Raw genomic sequence first — 20,985 nt, forward strand, 5'->3', positions numbered from 1 at the left:
TACCTTGAGTACAAAAACCGTCTTTCAGGAGAGATGTTATCAAGTGACTGGAAGTTGTGTGTGTGCGCTGCAGACAGTCTAGGTGTAGTAAACCTGCAACCGTGCAGCTTTCTGGGCATAACCCTCAAACTCAGCAACAGCTGTACAAATGCATTTGCTAGCTTTTTTCCTCGGCCTGCACATCAACAATTCTGGGGCTGTTCCCTTTCCAGCCTGACAATGGACTTACTCCTGCCCTTGACTGAAGTACATCTTTTTGTGTGGGATGTGTTCGGAGATACGTTTGTGACCACCAACAAATATAGAAGTATGTGGGTGTTCACAACCTCACAGGGCATCCACCCCCATGTCTTAATTAGAAATGTGGTTTTGCACTTCTAAGTAAGGCTGTTTATGTGTGTAATTGTGGCTAACACTCAGCTAGTTTCGAGAAACGGGCGCTGATTATTAAAGGACAAATTGAGGAAGTTTAAAACCCTCTGAGCTGAAAAGAATAAACACATGGAAACACTGTGCGTGGTTTCCACATACAGAACGGTGGGAACTGCTGTCTAGACAGCAGATGGAGAATAACTAAGAGAGACCAAAAGAGGGGCTGCAAAACAGAGCAGGGGCCCTACAGTAAGCATTCTAACGCGCAAATACTTCATGACAGCTCTCTTTTGTTCCCCTCCCTGAACTCAAACCGAGATTTCTGTTCTCAGACATGATTTAAGAAGAGTTAATTGTAGCATTGCTGAGGAAACAGGTACACAGCCGAGCACTTCTGAATGAAGCATGGTTTGTTGCTCATTCTGCTCTCAGGGCCCGGTGTTACTCATTTCCTGTGCTGCATAGGAAGCTGTCTAAATTGGGAGGTAAGACTTCTACCAGACCGCTTAATATTACTACTACAGGTCTGCTTCACTTCTTGGGCGCAGAAACACTACAAAATAAACTAGCGACTCATTTTGTGTTTTTTGTATCTCAATTGTTTAATGGTTTTTCAAAGAAAAGAAAAAAGAACAAATGTTGACCCATATCAAGTACCATCATATATAAATAAAGAGCAAATGATACATAAAAGGATAAGTAAACACAGAATATTTAAGTACTGAAATCACTTTTGACTTTTGTGGACCCACTCTGAATCACTATTGGATGAACGCCGTAGGTGTAGAGCGGAGAACGCAGACTTATTTCACATGACTTGGCAATGGCCCGCGCTGTGACCCTACTGGAAGGAGATATGTACATATGTTACGCAGATCATAGGCATACACCACCTCAACTCACCGAAGAGAGCATATAGGACCTAATGCCGCGTCCCCAAACAGATGGAACAGTCTCCTAGTTTGTCGACCTGGCATCGGCATTGGCGTGACGAGCGATAGCAATGCGAGTGAGCCCAGGGTCTGTATCAGATTTTAGAGCCCATGCACAAGCCTAGCCCTAAAAATGTTTATTATGGAAATCATACAACAAATATCATGTAAAATACGCCTAAGTCTCTTCAAATTTCAAAAAGGTTTATTGACATGTGAAAGCTTTGACATTAATACATCACATTACACAAGCTCACATTAATAATTTAAGTACACATGGATGTTAAGTGATTTGCCTAGAATCACAGGAAGTTGAGCCAATGCCAGACTTAAACCGTTTTCCTCCGTTCCTCTGTCGGCAGATACTGCCATAGCCCCACATTCTGGGTAGAGGGTGGATGATTAGCAGAAGATACATAAAAGGTCAGCTTGTTATGAGGTCATGGTTCCAACAGAACCTCGAGTAGAGCCAGGCTTCAGGCTAGAGCCTGGCTCGAGCTCTCGATGGCTCGTCCACCTCTAACTGGAAGGCAACTACCGGCCCTCCCATCGCCAAATAGAAGCTCGGGCTCTGAAACTGGGCAAAGATAGAGCACAGGGTGGTCGGCAGATTGCAAATTCGACCACGTAGGAACCTGCAAATCCCAGCATAGGACATCATAGAACTGGCACTATAGCCGGGATCGTATCTGCAACCTCCTTAGTCGAAGAAGCACACCACACCGTGGACATAGGGGAAGTGGAACAGTGTCTCAACGTGCACCAAGGACACAGCGCCCTCACACTCACACCAGCTTTACCCCATGCAGTTGCCACGGACCACATACACCTCCTGACAAACAGACAGATGTAGGAAGCTGGCTCTGTATATACCATACCAAAATGAGGTATAGTGTGCAGAGTCCAGTGGAACATCAAAGGTAGGCAGAGGTAAAAGTAGACAGCACCTTACTCTCTATTTGTGGTAGTGGGGGCGAGCAGCAAGGCTTTATCAGAGGGTAGTGTTAAGCATTTGTTGAACACACTCTGGCAGCAAATGATGTCACACACTCATAGACTGAACTTATATCAATTTTTTTTGTATAAAAAATATTATTTAGTTATATTTATTTTTTAAGAACCAAGCAAGCCTGGTACAGGTAAGTGTAAATGGTACTTTTCAAGGCAGGTTGAGCAATACAAGCAAGCTGAATGAAAATGACTTTGTTACAGGTTTGTAAACACCTTGAATACAGTTAAAATTACTGATAGATTACTTTTGATTAATTTATGGATTACTTTTTCTACTCCATGTGATATGCCTAGATATTACACTGGGCCATTTCCTAGAGAAAAGGTAAGTAAAGCAGTTTTTAGTTATTTGCAGTTTTTCAATGTTTCATACAAAATCAACTACACACTTGAAACAATTTTCGAGGAAAAACAGTCAATGTATTCCTATGGAGAAAAATTAAGTTAACAGTTTGCAGGTCAGTACAAGTTTGTGGGAGTTGGAGTTAGAACCAGAGATCCCCCAGGGTCAAGGATGCAATCTGAAAGCACGCTCAGCAGCACTAGGGCGGCCAGGTGCACAGTGCTGAGGCCCAATGTTATCCAAAGAGAGATAGGGGACCTCCGGATGGTGGCGGCTCACAAGCAGGCCACAAGGTTGGGGGAGCAATGCACCTGGTGTTAGGCTCAAGGCAAAGGGGGATCTATGTTAGCAGCCAAGGTGCAACAGCGGCGGCGCAGGGGCGGCTAGGTGCAGGGTGCTGTTTTGGCATCAGGTGCCCAGTTCTTTTCAATGGGGATTCTCGGTTTTGGTTTTTAGCTGCAGGCTCGGTCCAGGAAGACATCCGGGAGGAACCAACAGCTGGGCAGGTAAGTTGGAGGGCTCAGGGACATAGGTGCACCTCGGGTTCTTTTCCCCAGGGTGCAGGACTGCTGGATGCATAGGTGTCTGTTGAGATCAGATTTCACCTTACTAGGCCAATCGAGATTGTGGGGGTTTCCGTGCAGAGGCTCAGGCGACATCAGGGAGTCCTGAATGGGTCAACCCATGGTGGACTCAGAATCAGGAGCGCTGGGGGACTTGTGGGCCACTCGGGCCATAGACGACAGGTGCAGTGGTTGTTCCAGGCATCTGGTTTCTTTGTCTACAGCAGGCTCAGAGTCTTGCTTTGGAGATTCTTTTGAACAGAGCTGCTGTTCACAGGAGATCCGGTCTTTGTTGAAGGTAGTCAGTCCTCCCAGGGGTTCTGGAAGTCGCTGGCTGTAGGACAAGGTGTCTTTTAGTGCAGGATCTCTGGAAACTGCAGATGGGCCGGTAGGGCTGTGGCCAAGTCAGTTCTTTTCTGCAGTCTTCTCTGCTGGGTGTCTTCTTTCGTCGTCCTTCTTCTTAGGTTGCGGAAATCTGAATCTTGGTTCAGGGCTTCCCCTAAGTACTGTATTGAGGGGGGCGTTTTAGGGGTCTCGATGTCAGTAGTCAATGGGCTATTGACCTTAGGGTGACTACACCCTTTGTGTGCTCACCCCCCGTGGGGGACTTTGCACAATCCCTAATCCTGATTGGAGAGTGCCTGCTATCTGCAAGGTGGTGGGCACCGAAAAGTGGGCTTCGCCTCGCCTCCCCCAGTGAGGGGTGGGGGTGGCAGAGGTGGGCACACCTTCTTAGCTATGCTAATTATTCCCGCTTGTCTTCCTAACGAAAAGGAGGGGAGACAGGAAGGGGGCCTGCTCCAATTGGTGCTAATTGAGGGTACAAGGTAGAGTTTTAGGAAAGAACACAGGTCAAGGGAACCTGATTGGCAGGGACCCAGGGCACATCAAGTGCATCAGTAGTCTGGCAAAAAGTGGGGGGGGGGATAACTGCAACAGAAACCCAGCTTCCTACAACAGACGATCCCTACCACAAGATAATGACAATGCGCACGTCAGATGGCACCCTGACATGTCCACTACCTACACGCTGTCGCAAGTGAGTCCGCCCAGACTTCGCTGTATAACCCGATTGAACATGTTAAACAACAACTGACAAGCTCTGTAAATGTTGAGATATGATAACTGTATCTACAAGGTGTTCACTCTGTATCGTGCATGTAAAATATTTAATAAAGAGCAATTTAAAAGAAACAGGAAGATCATACATTTTCATTCAATGCAACGCACCATATTAGGTTAATAAATTAGTTGCAGGAATCATGTGTAACCAACTGGGCACAAATTACAATCAAGGGACAGTACATAAAGCATGCTATAGGCAGCGCCATCTTAACGCATGCTGGGCAGTTGCCCAGGGGCACCACGAGCATAGGGGCCTTATACAGACCAGGATTTAGCACTAATTTTACGTTAAACATTTTTATTCCTGTGAGTGGTTGTGTAGGCAGGGCCCAGTGCACTACTTAGCCCTGGGGCCTAGAATGCTGTTAAGACGGCCCTGGCTACATGTATATGAGCGTGTATATGTAAAGCGTTCTGTACAATAATGGCAAACAGCTCCATGTAACCTGCAAGTAATAAGCTTGAATCCTTGCAGGTTTGAATGCAATCTTTTGTTACTCTAAGATTTTGTAAATTAATTTGTTCTATAGTAGTAAACACTTATCACTTAGTGCTGTGAAACAATACCGTTTGCATCGTACACATTAGAAACGGCTATGCTTATTGTGATTAAACATGACAGATCCTCACAGGACACACCTAGATACCCTTATCCAACTTGGTTTGATTGAAATAACATAAATACACTTTTATATCACTATTTTGCTCCTGGTGATCTTGAGAAGATACAGGCGGAGTGTCTCCATGTTTCCCCTAGTAAGGTGACGGGTCTGCCACTGCAGTCAGTATTTCCAGGGGGCACCACTTGTCCTCGAACAACTGCTCCAGTTCAGCATACAATTCAGACAAAGAAGGTCTCAGTGAAGGGATTCACTTGCTTCAGGGTGCCAGGATGGTGAGGAACAAGAGTCTTCCATGGCCATGGCCCTTCCCTGAATGTTGAAACACAAACTGAAAGTGCGCTGGTGGCACTAAGTGCTCCCCAGTGCTTAGACATCGCACAGGGACAATTGGGTGGGTCTGGTCATGAAACAAATTATGGCTGAAGAGTTGCGTCTGGAAGAAAAATTCATGAGGGTCCCGCTCAATTCTATCACTGGTACCCCTTTACATGCACTTCATATGGGTCTGGCCTGAACCAAATTATTGGGTGAAAATTAGCGGCCGGAAGCAAAATCCATGAAGGACCCGCTCAATTCTATCACTGGTACCCCTTTACATGCACTTCGTATGGCTCCGGCCTGAACCAAATTATTGGTTGAAGACTAGCGTCTGGAAGCAAATTCCATGAAGGGATCGCTCAATTCTATCACTGGTACTCCTTTACATGCACTTCATATGGGTCCGGCCTGAACCAAATTATTGGGTGAAAATTAGCGGCTGGAAGCAAATCCATGAAGGTCCCGCTCAATTCTATCACTGGTACCCCTTTACATGCACTTCATATGGGTCCGGCCTGAACCAAATTATTGGCTGAAGATTAGCGGCTGGAAGAAAATCCATGAAGGTCCCGCTCAGTTCTATCACTGGTACCCCCTTTACATGCACTTCATATGGGTCCGGCCTGAACCAAATTATTGGATGAAAATTAGCAGCTGGAAGCGAATCCATGAAGGTCCCGCTCAGTTCTATCACTGGTACCCCCTTTACATGCACTTCATATGGGTCCGGCCTGAACCAAATTATTGGATGAAAATTAGCGGCTGGAAGCAAAATCCATGAAGGTTCCGCTCAATTCGATCACTGGTACCCCTTTACATGCACTTCATATGGGTCCGGCCTGAACAAAATTCTGGCTGAAGATAAGCGGCTGGAAGCGAATCCATACTGGTCCCACTCTATTTTAGCACTTGTATCCCTCCATATCCACTTAATTCTCTAAAAAGATCAATAGTTACTTTATCTGTCTCCGGATCAAACCTCTGCTCTATTGTTCATATTTCTATTTAACTTGCTTTTCTTAGTTAGATCTTTTTCCCCCCACACAATAAAAAAATATGCTTTCTTTGCTTCATCAATAAATATGGCATTGCTCCTCCTGTGTTCTCTCTTACTCCGAGCCACCTTCTACTTTCTAACCTTCCTTAGCAACCAAACTCCTAATTTCGATCCTCAACCACCTAGTTTTCCTTCTCATTTTCTTTCCTGCTCCTCTTGATCAAGAACTTTGGAGTTCTCTTCCTTGCTGTGACCATACTGCTCCAACTTGGGCATTTTTCCACTTGGCTTTGTAGTCGTATCTGCTAGCCGCGACTCCTTGCAGCTTCCTTTGTCCCCTGTGACTATCAATTTCACTCTTACAATATACCACTGGTTCATGGGTTGTACAATTCTTTTGAGATTGTGCCTTATAAATCAAGAAATACGTAAACAAATACAGCAAACCCATCATATTCTGTGCTCTGGATGGTCCAGAAGTCAAACCACTCAAAAACACACACACTCCTACATAAATCAACAAACTATTAAATGAAAATGCAAGAAATACAAAAATACAGGAACAAAATGTACAAACAATAACCCTTAAATCATATAATTGAATCATAGTTGAACAGTATTGGTTGCTATGCACCCTACTCACTGGTCCATAACATCCAATAGTTTTGCTGCCATTCGCGAGGATATCTTTCCTTGAAGCCTTGATTTTTTTTCAATTTCGTGTCAATTGGGGTGATGGAAAGATCACACAACAATTGCTTAATGTGGGTTTTCATTGTAAAAATGTCTGTGGGGATAACAAGGTTCTTTCACAGCTCCTTGCCTACTGCACGAATGTGTGTTTAAACTTTCCAAAGGTATCTAAAACCTGCACTGGTCGATGTTCCCACTGAGAACGGGGCTCTTTGGCCACTGTCAATGGAACCGGGGCTCCTTTGCCCTCACTTTGGCGAGCATGAAGGAGGCCTGTGGCAGCTGACTGCTTCTCTAGTTGGGAACAGTCAGCGGTTGGGCCTCAGTCACCATCAAAAACAAACATTGGCAATTGGTCTTGCCTATGGGAGAGTTATTGGCCTTAAAAATCTATTTTAGCCATGTTGTACAGCAACATGGCTCCTGTGCATTACAGCTGAAAGTTAAAACGAAAAAAGCGCTATGACGCCGCCAGCAGTGGTCACCCAACAGCCCTTTTTTATTTTATTGCTGGCGGAATGGGAGGCAACAGGGAGTGAGAGAGCAACACAGACAATGGTGGTTGTAGGGAAAAGCACTAAGAAGGCAGGCAGCACTGGACGTGCCATAGCATGTGTTTTGTTTATTGCAGTGGGCGGGAGGCAACTTGGAAAGGGGTGGCCACACAGTGAGGCTAGCCGGGTCAGGGGCAAGATGTACAATGGGGTGTGGGAAGGATGGTCTGATAATAAGCAGACGGACCAAGGAGGGAGAGACGGCTTGGGGACAAGCAACAGCACAGACAACAGGGGAGCGAGGAAAGGCGGGTGGGTCAAGCAAAATGGATGTGAGAGGGAGGGAGGAACACAAAGGGTGAGAAGTACACAAAGGAGTCAGCTGAAAAATTCAGATTCTGATAGAGTGCTTGAACAAAATCAAAAGTAGCTACAAATAAAAGTGCAGTGGAAGCACACAAGTTATGGGCACATGCGCCAGGGGAGGGACAAATAGACACAGAGGATGGAAGCCTATGTCACCTGACCAATAGGAAGTAACCCAATGAGGGTGATAATGAGGCCAAACAATGGTTAGGTGCGGGTATCAGCTAAGGAAACTGTTTGAATATAAAAAGTCTTAAAAGACACATGGCATGCACTGCCTAGGAAAGACCTAAAAAGACAGTGCCGAATCTGTCCCAGTGATGATCGGTCAGGAACTTCCTGAATCATCGCTACTGACGTGACTAGACCCTTTTATCTCTGTCTATGGATTGGAGGCCTACTGTCCACTCATCTAAAGGTCCACTTCTAATCACTATCCCAGATCCTAGCACTAACATTCCAAAGAGAGGACGAAGGAGAGGTAGAGGAAGCGGGAGAGCAAGAGGGAGAGGGAGTGTGTGTGGGGGGCACCTGTATGTGGTACATGCATGGTGTGTATGAGTGAACCAGAGTAATGGAGGCCTGTGTGTTCCGTTTTGGAGCCCCTTGGCCTGATGCACAAGACCTGGGTGAAGTTTTGTTCCCAGACAGTGGAAGTGTATTGCTGACATTCATGAAGCTGGAAGGAAGAAACCTACTCATTAAAGTGGGGAAAGTGTGAAAAGAGGAGGCAGGGATCTTTTAGAAATTTGATTGTGTCCTTTTGCAGAGAGCGGCTCCGGAGTGGTCTTTATGAGCACTGCCATTTTTGGTAGATGGTAGAGGTGAATGGTTGGACGGTGGTCTCTGTTCAGGGTGAGAATGGTCCTTTAAGTAAGGACTGCCTTTTGTCTCTTTCACTATCACTGTTAATTGTGGATGCTGATAACCAGGTGTAGAAAGCGCACACCTTTTTGTGTACTTCATGCTGGAGACTACCCTGCTCTGAGGAGCATCACTCTTCACAAAGGGGGTGTCTGGAGAACAATCTGGAGAGGACACTTAAAAGAAGATCCACCCCAAACCATTTCTCTAAATACAGACAAATAATCCACCCCCCCCCCCCCCTGTCGGCTTTCACTGTACAAACATGGGATCCCCTGACTCACACGTTGTTCCATATTTAAGTTCTCTTTGACCGAGGAAGGGAGTGCTCCACAGACTACTCACAGGACTGCTGGGGAACCGGAGCTGGAGTCTGCCCGACAGCCAACTTCCCAGATGTTAAGTGGCATCGCCTGGGGGTTTGCCTGTAAAGAAGCTGCGATCCCCTGAAGCATTCTCCCTAACCACATATGCCTGTAAGGTAACCTGCTATAGAGAGAGGGGAGAGGCAGGTCAATCTTGCAGGAGGTTTAATTGTCCAGAAATAACCAGCAGCGGCTTGATACCGGTGGCGTGAGGGTCCATCTGACCAAGCTGAGTATAACGATCTGCATGCAGTAGATGGACTGCCACCATATTACACACCTCTTAGCTCCCCTCTTTTTACCTTTCTTCAGTTTTCTTCTGGAACAGCCAGTAAGGCAATGAGAGAGTACTCTGGGATTAAACAACAATGCTCTAATCCAGATTTCACCGATTAATGCATATTGAGGGGCCAGAGGACATGATATAGGCCTAAAACCCTCTGCGTAAAGATGAAGGAACTGTGAAGTTATGTGTGAAGTCATGAGCAGGGCATTGGGGGGAGGTATGGTTGAGCTGCTCATAGAGACTGCTAAACTGTAGTATTGTTTTTGAGATTTGCATTGTACCCATAAAGTAAATTAATCTAATATTTTCAGAAGATTGTGTATTTTTTTCTTCTCATCCAATTAAAGAACCATAAATTCCATTAAACAATGTTACTCAGTGAACACAAATGTAGACATATATAAACATAAATATGTTTATTTGTTTATAGACTAGCAGGAAAAGGGGAACTCTGTCCAGGATAGCGATATCAAAAATGTCTGAAAGGCACTAGGAGTAGAGGAAATATTTTTGCAGCATAAAACTACTCGGGGCAAGGATATGAAACTGATCAGGGCCGGACTGGGAACTCAAAGCAGCCCTGGCAATTTTGTTGGACCAGCCCCGGGTTGGTGGGTGGGGGGGGGGACATGCAAATGTGAAGCACTGCTGCTTTTGTTACTGGGAGTCGATATTGCAGCACTGCACTGCTGCAAAACCGACCCCCAGTAATAAAACCGGCCCCCACCCTTAAAGCCTCCCTGGGAAATGCCTGCCACCCTGTACAGCTAGTGCGACCCAGAGACTGGAGGGTAGTTCTGTAGTAGTGCATGAAATTATGATTTTATAGAATTAGTAGATAGCATCTTCTTTGACGAACCAATGGAGAAAAAGACAGCAAAGTTATTCAAAAACTCCTCAGGCAGACAGAAGCAGAACTATGAAACGCAAGGGGTAAGCATACGGAGACATAGGCCTGGGTGCCGAGTAAGCAGGTGAACTTTTAAACGGGATGAACCTACCAGTACTACTTAAACATCAAATGTTGTGATTCCACCAACTCTGCTTTCTTTAAACGCTCCTTTATCTGCAGGAGGTAGCCACTGGTCTGTGATTGGATAGGGCAAGGAAATACCAAGCATAGGTCTCAAAACAGCTCCTTTCAATTTCCCATCTTGAGATTCTACCGGCCATTCTATTCCTAAAGGTTTACATCAAAAACCATGTGGTTGAATCCCCCCACTGTGTGAGCAACACACTCTTGGGAACATCTCAGACAATGAGCAACATGAGCTATGAGCAAGCAGCACGCTGAAGGAACCCGATCCAAGCGCTTGCTAGTCATTGGCTAAGCCATAGAGACCTCAGGTGGAAATGAGTCACCTGATTAGTCAGAAACAGTCAGGTGACCAGAATGGTGAGGAAGTGGGATTTCATTCTTTTCAGTCAAGCTCCCCATTCTACGACACAGTACGATGCTGTAAAATATTTTATCTGTGCCCGAGCATCAAAAAATCCTCAGCTAGCTCCACCTTCAATTGAAAAACTGGCAAAGGATGTGTATAATTTTTTTTCCAAACATCTTGCCTGGTTTTCTGTTTTTTCTTGACCATGACACCATTCCGGAAATTCAAAATAGATAGTCCATGACACTGCCCTATTCCACACACAGAACAAACAGACATATCAACAACATTACAGAAACTGAGGTACCTCATCCACATAAAAACTCATACACCACAAACACTGCCAGGCAGTCAACGCACAAGAAACAATCCTAAAATAGTTACACAAGTAATGTGGGACAGCAAAGCACTTTTCTTTACAATAAATCAGTCATATTAATGAGCGGAAGTGAGCATTTGAACCACTTAGATTAAAAGTGCTCACTCACACCATTACCACTGGGATAGGCTTCCGAACATTGCTCTCTATATATACACAAGTTCCATATAAATGTATTTTTAACAATGGTGGTAGCCGGTGTGTAGTTATGGTTAGACCAGAGTTTTGTAGTGAAAAGGCAGTTTTGATTTCTTAATCACGTTTGGGCACTTCAACGAATCTGCACAAAACTTACCAATATAAATTTCATTCAATTTGGGTCCGAATATTTTGTACAGATACATCATATGGGGGCCCAAAAACAGAGATGTGGTCATTGTCACTTAAGTCATTTTTCACATATTTATTCCAATTCCAATAGGATGCTTGTGTCTTCAATACAGCAAAACGGTTAAAACCAATAACGCCATACTAGACATGAAAGTAAAACTTTACCCAAGGAAGAGTCTATGTTCGGTTTGAAGTAAATCAATTCAGTAGTTTACGAGAAATTAGCGTTCAAAATATTTTTTCAGTAGGTGTGAACTGGTTTAAGAAAAGAAGGATATTTTAACAGTTGGAGAAAGAAAGAAAAAAAGTATATATATAAAAAAGTACCCTACTTGGTCTAGTTCTGCATGGAAAGTTTCATGGTGATCGGTCAAGCAGGGGCAGAGAAAAAGAGGGGGGGGGGGGGTCCCAAAACGCTTTTTCCCCATGCAATGTCTATGGGGATTTTGCTTTTCTTTAACACAACTACAGCCTGACTAAATTTTGCATAAAGGTAGATAGATCTTGCTCTAAAAAGAGAACTTTTGTAAAACATTTTTATAAATCAGCTCAGTAGTTTCAAAGTTATTTAAGGGAAAAAATATTGATATCTAGGGACGGGTATCCTTCATGGATCTACCAGAGGGGGATACATGGATCAGGGTGAAAAGCAACCTGAAAGGAAAGTTGCGGCTGCTGTTTTGTTTGTTGCTTGGCCTGGGGGAGGAAAAAATAAACTGTGAAACATATAACGGGCCAGGATATAGGTATCCTGACCCCATAAGAGACGTTGAGGGGTCCCTGAGGGACCCCTCATAGGCAAGAAATTGGCACAAAAGTGTTTTAAGGCCTGAATCAGGTATTTACAGGTCCCAGCGGATCAAAGGCCTAGTGTGCAGCGGTGGTTGTAATAACTAATGGTAATTATTTAATACTTTATGATAAAAAAACATAGAAATTCACTGAAAAAATCAAAGGTTACAGGGACGTTATAGTTAGGTTCAAGTTTCATCCACACAAACCAATAGAAATTTGGAAGTTATAGTTACACTAATCTGAAGAAACTATAACTCGGTCCGTTAAGTAACTTAAGACCATGAGTTATAGTTTCTTAACATACGTATAAGTATAAATATAACTGCTGAATTTCCATGATATTGCATGGGTAAAACATGACCCAAATTAGAACGTCTCTGAATATAGATAGGATAGATATACACATATATATTTATAAACACACATGTAAAAAAGTATATGGAACTCATTTAGATTATCCACGGTTATCCTGAAAATCTGAAATGCATCCAATCTTCCTCCATTTACCTGGGACACCCATACCTGACCAAATGGCACATATTTGTCAGCACTTTGTTAAATCTACATTGCCAATGCTTTAGTGGTGATCAATAATAATACACCGGATGACCCTCGTAAGGAAAATGTCTCCTAGTCCTGCTGCTACAGTCTGTATTTGTAACAAATTGAAGGATTTAAGGCAATTTTGCCTAAAACCAGTATTTCACCATTTAGGAATCAGGCAATGCCAGAAAGAAATAGAAATATGTCTAAGTGGATCCCACGTCCAGCTAACATCCAGATTTCTGAAATTCCTGAAGAACGCTTATTAAGTCATAAATAAGAACGCCCTGCCCGTATAGAATTGGAAATCCAGTTCCTCTTATGTTTTAACACACCATTATACCCCTCACCCATTCTATAGGTTTTATTATAATAGCGGGTGGGTGACTAGAAGAGCTTGATTAAACAATGTTGATCCCTACTATACTTAAGCAGAACACCAAACTGTTGCGGTTTTTCCACATGACCCACAGCACTTTTTACAGTCCTTATTGCACTTTACCCAGTCCCGGGCAAGTAATTTGGGTTAACAGATGGGCAATATGATTTCATATGTATGATGAGATAGACCTGGTCAACACCATGCACACTTTATACTCTCAAAAAGAGCAGCAAATGGACCATTTTGCTAATTGTTTTACAACTACAACGTTAGAATTAAATGATTTTAAGGGGAGTGTTTTACTTACGTCTCATTTTAAGAATGAAGTTAGCGATATCTTCAATTTTTATGTCAAATTGTTACAATTTTAAATAACTAAAAACAATAAAACTCTTATTTACCCAGTTGGTAACATTCAATCGTGTGGCGTAAATGTAGTCTAGGAGTTACGTTTCTGATTATGGAACCAATGGTACCAGAATTGTAGTTGCAGCCTTCCCCCTTGTGCCACCTTGAGCAACCCACCTTAGCTATCTGTGCCTCAGTTCTCTTATATATAAAATTGAGGTTGCTTTAAAACAAGCTAAACTCTTAAAAATAGCAGCAAGTACAAAAAAAAGCAAAGATTTAAGATTATTCCAGAACAAGGTCAGAGATTTCTAGGACACGCTGCCTTTTCAAATTCACAAAGGTGCTGCAAGGTTACACTGAAGAGAGGCCTTGTCCTCACTGCAGTGCTTAGAAAGATCTCAGCTTAGAACTTTAACGCGTCTTTTCCCTGTTTGTCCAACTCTGGTTCATAGGTACTTTTTCTATTGAAAACACTTATTTAAATTTACTAAAGCAGGGCGCATACACGTTATCTTATATGAAATGACATAGGTTAATGACGATGTACAGGCATGTAATAACACAATATGCAAAAAACAGCCAAATAAACAAACGTATGAGTATACTACATACTTAAAACATGCACGTCTTTAATTACAAATTTCATGTTTGTGTTTTCAGGAGTAAAATTGTTTACTATGTAATCTTCCCCATCATTTACATATCTTCCCTTTTTAGATCCCTCTGTAAGGCTTTCACATCTATGACAGGAAACAAGCCAGGATCTAAGCACCATCTCAGTCCTTAATACTGGGAGGTGATTTGGCACGCGACTCCCGACAAGGTAGGTCCTGTGACCTGGCACCCCCGCTCAATCACAAGCGACATTTCCTGCCTAAAACTGCTTTTTCCTCAGATCCCTCAGTGCAGCGTTCATTCTGCGTGCATTGAAAGCAAAGGGTGGATGGAGACAAGGAGATCACTGGCTTTAACTTATTAGGGCTTGTGGGCCAGAACCACTGTATCTTGCACCACACATAACAAAGGAACCTCTAACAAAGAACAACATGTGCATCCCCTCCATTTCTCCATGAACTACCTCACACACACACACACACACACACACACACGCATGCCAAAGTCACATCCCTGTAAATTATTCATGCACGTCCAGCCCACACCGTCATTGCCATCTTACTCAAAATGTACTTCGTTGCCTCCCACAACGAGCACATTGAGGGCACTTATATTTTCTAGCTGACCAGTGCTCATTCCTCAACAGTTCACACAGCAGAAATATCCGATCTAATCACTACAAACAACATCAAGTCCACATTTACTCCAGAGACCTGGTTCACATCAGTCACCACGTATATTCCAGATGTCCAGCTCCCACAGAACTAAAGCATCCAGCACACTGAATGAACTAACCAAAGTGATGACACCATTGCAAATGCCTATCCATCATCATGGGGATGCACACTTCAGTACCAACCCATCTTCAGCCTCTTCGAGGTTACCTTCTGCCACCTTCTTCAATTGCCCGAACAGTACACCATGTTCCAACGCCTTTACATTCCACTTGGAGCCAATGCGATCTTCAAAGATGAAAATGTAGCCTTTGTTAGTGCACCCTCAATGAACTACATGTACCAGATGTTCCTTGGGGACTTCAGTCTTACCAACGATGGTTCCATCAGAATGACGAGCTTTTCAACCTCTTATGCTCAACTCATTGCACTGCCTCCACACAGCCAGGAGAGCATTCTAGCTATTGCACGCACCTCTTTAACCAGCCTAACCAACCCACACAAAATGGGCCAGACATGCCCCCATATTCTTTCACCAACTACAAACAAAGCCATCAAAGAAGAGAACAAGATACTTCAAACAGTTCCTGAGAAATGTTCTCCTTGGCACTCTGGTACCCGTGGCAGCCAGAATGATTTTAGTGCTGTCATTAAAAAATGCTCATCCAGACGGGAGCAAATGGCAAACCACATTCAAAAAGTGGTGGCGACCACAAATGTACAAAGACCTGAAGAACCTAGGAGGCCTGCTGCGCCACACACACACAGATCATCACAGTGTCAGGTTTCCTGAAGACAGTAATCTAGGATGACACAAACAGAAGCAGTAAATTCTTCAAAGTGATCATGCACCATGTTATCTCTATGCCAAACTCCCCACTCAAACGCTCCAAGAAAAGAACAGCAAATTATAAAGTATTCAAAGACAAGATTGATTGAATCTGACAATACATCAACAATACACTCACACCTGGCATCACCAAAACCATATCAACAACCCCGTCATATGCTTTGCACCAATGCTGTGGGACCAACTTTGCTCTACATAAGTCACACATGCATGATTTCAAAAGGGTAAAGAAAAAAATCCAGCCTTATGAATATTTCATAGAATACAAGTCCCTTCCAATCCATGCACTCGAAGAATTATTTTTTTAACAGGAAATATAACTTCTTTTATTTCACCACATACGAGAAACACACCCTCTCTCACCAAAATGTTTCTCCAAGGACATTTGTAAACTACAATTTTTTTAAAAGCAAACTAATTTATGAAAGAAAATATCTGAGACGAATCAATTAGCTTTTACTGAATTATTTAACTACGCAATAGGTAAATTAGACTTTTATGAATATTTATCCCCAATTTGTAGTGTGGAAAATAAGAGGGATAATTCATAGTGCAATACCTGTGATCTACAACATGCATGTAGAAGAGTAAAGAATGGATCTTTGAAAAGGATGCTCAACATGAAATCAGAACAGGGTCCTTGGCTTTAGAAATTCTTGGATGAACTGAGCTATTTCACATCCCGCCTCTAACTTATGTTTTAGTGCCAGTAAGCGAACAGGGAGTGCAGAATAAAATAAGAGCATGCTTATGGCTCCATAGGATCACACGAGTTCCTGCTGGAAAATGAAAGGGGGGGATATACTCTTCCCTTCTGATCAGCACCAGAACAACATGAAAACCACAAGCTGCTTGAAAATAGAAGAGGACCATTTGGATAAAGAAAATTACATGAAGTCCTGTAATGGGAATAGAAAGACTGAAAAACAAAACTACAATGGGAAGAGGGTGAAGACTATCAGCCAAGGCTGCAGCTATGTATTTGTGAGGAAGAATAACCAAAGAGGATAGAAACAACTTAACTCTGTAGATCGCAAACATAGCAAGGATCACAAATAGAGGGATCACAAATAGTGGGATCCCAACAAGACGAGCCCTTTTGGCAGATCGGACATGGGCTAGTTCCTGTCTCCCTAGCCAAGTGATTCCTAGAGAGTCTGTATATTGCTAAACAACGCGTAAAAAGCTGGTGTGACTACTGTCTTGAGGAAGCCAAGCAACATTTCCAGTTGCTTAAAGTTCCATTTACATAGCACAATTCATAATAAATCAATTATAGAGTTGCCTGCCTGTGGGATGTGCTCACGGTTGGGGTACTTTGTAATTCAACCCGGTTGTCCCCACCTTGATTCACATTCCCCACTTTTGTTTTCTGATGTCAACAACGGGTGAGAAACAAGCTGTCACTCTGCATGATGGCATGTAACCATTAAAATGTGCTTCAGAGGAAAGTTCTGAGTGCATGATTTTGATTAGGACTTTTGGATCTGTACAAATCTCTCTTGCACTTTTGGAAGGGTTCTCTTTGGCTGCCTAGGGCTGGTCCTGTATTGTGACTATGCGACCGTCTGATCCTGAAAATGTCTGCCTGACCTGCCTATGTTCCATCTGTCTTCAACCGGGATCTTACCTCCCATGAAAAACTCATGCTTGACCTAGTTACTAAACCTACTTTTCTCTAAATTACACTTGAAAAACCTCCAGTCTGTCCTGGTTACAGGACTGGTTCCATAAACACATGCCTGACCTAGCTAGTTGGCTTTGCTGCCAGGTACGCTGCAGCTTAAACCTGCGTACACTTTCTTGAACAGGTTTCTTCGCACGCTAAGCATCAAATCTCGTCATTTCCTCACATGAGCCACAAAAAAGCCGTCAGTGGCTGTGAGTCCTAGCCAACTGCCTTGGGAAAAAGGCATTTCCTCAGACATTCCCTTCCATTAGAAAAAACAAAGATGTAGCTTTCTCCCCCCAGTACCCAAGCGTGGATCTGCTCCCAGTTTCTTCCAACACCCCTGACCCAACAGAGTGCTCAACTGTCTCCATTACAATTAATGGACCACAGTAAAGCTGTCCATAACAACAGGTATACTAGAGACCCCCTCACTCGCCTCGCTGTATAGAAGGTCTTTAGTGCAGCCTTCCACCATAGACATGGTATTGTATTGTATTGTATTGGTACATTCCAGTCGAAACTCACAGACCCAAGCGAGAAGCCAGTAGGAATGAGCATGAATCTAGTGTCTAACTCTGTCCCAAGGCAATCTCACTGACAACCACCACCACATCCAAAAGTCAAAAACTGTTTGCAAGTCCTAGAGGGCAGAACACATAGCTATCTCTGTTCTCAAACTGCACTACAGGGCCGATCCATCAAAAAACAGTTCGACTCCATCTGTGCCCTTCTCTCAAAGCTATGGGTGACTGCAGCTTGGGCCACACACATTCACCAAAATGGTGACAGGTCAACGCCATCACCTCCAGCTGCTTCAACACCCTCCGCTTCCTCTGCAAGACCTTCAAATGGATGCCCCCCCCCCGAGTCAAGAAAGACGGTCACCCATGCACTCATCACCAGCAGAGTGGACTATGGAAACGCACTCTATGCCAGCATAAGCAAATCCCTACTCCGCAAACTCCAGACCATAAAGAACACCGCCGCCAGACTCGTCCTCTGCACCCCCGGTACGAACACATCAGCAAACACCTATGAAGGCTCCACTGGCTCCCCGTGGAGAAAAGAGTCTCCTTCAAAATCCCCATCCACGCCTACAAATGCCTACACAACATCGGACCCGAAGACCTAAACAACAGAATCAACGTCCACGTACCCAAAGAGAAACTTCAGATCCTCCAAACTTGCACTAGCCGAAACCCTGCGCATCCACTGAGCCAGGGCAGGCGGAAGATCCTTCTCTCACATTGGGGCCAAGACGTGGAACAAGCTACCGGCGGACGTCAGATGCGCCCCCTCCCTAAGCACCTGAAGAAAGACACTCAAGGCCTGGCTCTTCGGCTAAGCAGATCTGCATATCACGCCCCCCCCCCCCCCGGCGCCTTGAGACCCTCATAGGTGAGTAGTGCGTTTACAAGTCCCTAATTGATTGATTGAAGACACACGAGTGGCTGCTTCCGCTCACTTGCACTAGTCACTTAAAGACTGCTAGATGCACAGGGCCACACCAAGTGCTACTCGAGAAATACCAGCATGAAACACCTTTGCAAAACAAAACGTGCACTCAGCACTTCATCTCAGGACCATTCAGCACGATGGTATGACTCCCACACTGCCTGGCTTTTCACTTCCCACTCTCTCACTGATCCTTCCCCAAGCTTGCAAACTCAAAATCAAGATATTACTAATTGAACAACGCCCAGCGATTCTCATGTAATCCCTAGTGCCTTTGTCACCAAACGCACCATCTGGAAAACCATACTAGACTCGTACTTTTAAATCTTCCCAAAAAAGTAAGAAACATCACATTTCACTCTGGAATGGTTACCTTTGCTTTCAATGTTGTACTTATAGCCTCAAAAAACAAAACATGCAATGTGCTATTGGCTAGGAAGCCGGGACTGTCTAAAGGTACTTGGAGGATTGCACTCGGAGAAATCTGCACTGTACGTTAGTCAGTGTTTAAGGAGTAAAAACAAGAGACACATTTTGTTTATTTTGATTTTCAGTGTGTAAAATCTCCGGTTTACCTAGCTCTATGGTTGTCTGTAGAACAAACTTGCAAACCAATCTTAAAGGGTAGCATTCCCTTGGATAGCAGAGGTACGAGTGAACCCTACTCCTTAGAACCGTGCTCATTATTGAGGATCATCTACCTTTAAAAATCTTGTACCTTAATTTTGTAACAACAATAAACTTAGCTGAAACTGTATAGACGGCTCTGTTATGCATATATTGTTATATAATGTCCTTATATCTGTTTCATGAGACAACACGTTGCTATGTGTACAATATAGTCTTTATTATGATTATCATTACAGTTTGTGTGAAAGGCAATGCAGGTCTGGTCTGCACAAGAAAAAAACATTATAAAGAAAAAAGAGGGCAGAAAAAACATGCTAGCAATCAAATCATACCAGCGCACGCAACTACATTACATAGTATTAGAAAAATAGACCTTATAGATATATAAACAACGCTAGAGGAAGCAGAGAACATGGCTCGTGGGAGTGAATCACTGGATGTTTTGTTTCTGAGTTCAATGCAGAATGAATAATAACAAACCGTAGGAGCAGCCAGACATGGGAGAGAGCAAATGTTACAGTGTAACGAAGGTTTGACAAGTGCCCTCTCTGCAACAAGTACAAGCCAGGAGACAGAGGCCTGCTGTAGCACAGATCACTGAGCGTGACATGCTTTTACATGCCAAGCAATGGGAATAGAACCCCGGGCACTTACTTTATCCTGGAGCCCATGTCTGCTCCTCTGGGTGCTGCTGTGGGGCCTCAGGTGCCAGTGTCTCTCCTCTGCCTCTGTCTACACCAGGCTGGCAGAAGCCATGGGCAGCAGTCGCACAGCTACAGACATCTTACACGACTAGACCGCGAAGTGGAATAAAGGCGTGGTTGTAGCCATGTTGGATGAGGATAAACCAGCAATACCCCTTGCTCCAAAGAGGAGACGAGAATTTACCAACACCCAGCATGGCCGCCACTGAGCCAAGATGGCTGACAAACACAAAGTAGATGTTCCAATCAGTAGTCTAGTATACATGAGCCTTGGAAGCATACTGGGAATTGTAGTCTTTAGGTCACATGATCGCTGTCCAGACCCAGCGTAACTGGAACAAAAAAGAACTACATTCCCCATGGTGCCACGCGAAAGCTGCCTTGAATTTGAGTCTGTGCTGGACGCCTTCATTGATGTTCTTTCGCAACGGGACGCGCGCTGGTTCTAATGGGAGAGTCGTGCAGCTGTTTTAAGAAATTATGTTATTTATTTATGTGTTTTTTAGCCATCCTTTATTACATTGGTCTTATGAACATCTAGACAACGTACTGTGAATGTTTATTGGTCGTTAAGCTTCTCTCTGTGTGCATGCGCTTCTTCTCAACTGACTGCTATCGGTTTTCCCACGTAGCTTAACGTTATTCATGCCAACAGACCCAATTCAGGAGGGAGACTCCCTTTTTATTCCCCAAAATGGCTTTATCATAGCGTCCTCCCTCCTAAACTTTCCTGCTCTTCACTGTAAGTCAATGGGAAAAATTAATTTCCCGATTTTTTTTTTTTTATCTCCCTCGTACCAGGTTCAAAATGTTAGCATGTATGATTAGTGTACAAGTTTATGGGAAGAGCCGAGACAAGGGTCCGGTT

At 43.8% G+C, this 20,985-nt stretch overlaps 1 protein-coding gene across 4 annotated transcripts in view; it reads right to left on the bottom strand.

Annotated features, from left to right (window-relative positions):
- DENND1A (DENN domain containing 1A) overlaps nucleotides 1-20,203 on the bottom strand; it is a 1,317,400-nt gene extending 1,297,197 nt beyond the window's left edge. For all 4 annotated transcript variants that reach the window (XM_085613741.1, XM_085613740.1, XM_085613739.1 and 1 more), the window contains exon 1: nucleotides 20,068-20,203. In XM_085613741.1, the coding sequence (XP_085469867.1) occupies nucleotides 20,068-20,084 (17 nt within the window). In that variant the 5' untranslated portion in view covers nucleotides 20,085-20,203. The remainder of the gene's footprint in view (nucleotides 1-20,067) is intronic.
- Nucleotides 20,204-20,985: the final 782 nt, after the last annotated feature.

Source organism: Triturus cristatus, chromosome 1_2 (assembly GCF_964204655.1).
Source record: "Triturus cristatus chromosome 1_2, aTriCri1.1, whole genome shotgun sequence".
In the NCBI taxonomy this organism is placed as follows: Eukaryota; Metazoa; Chordata; class Amphibia; order Caudata; family Salamandridae; genus Triturus; species Triturus cristatus.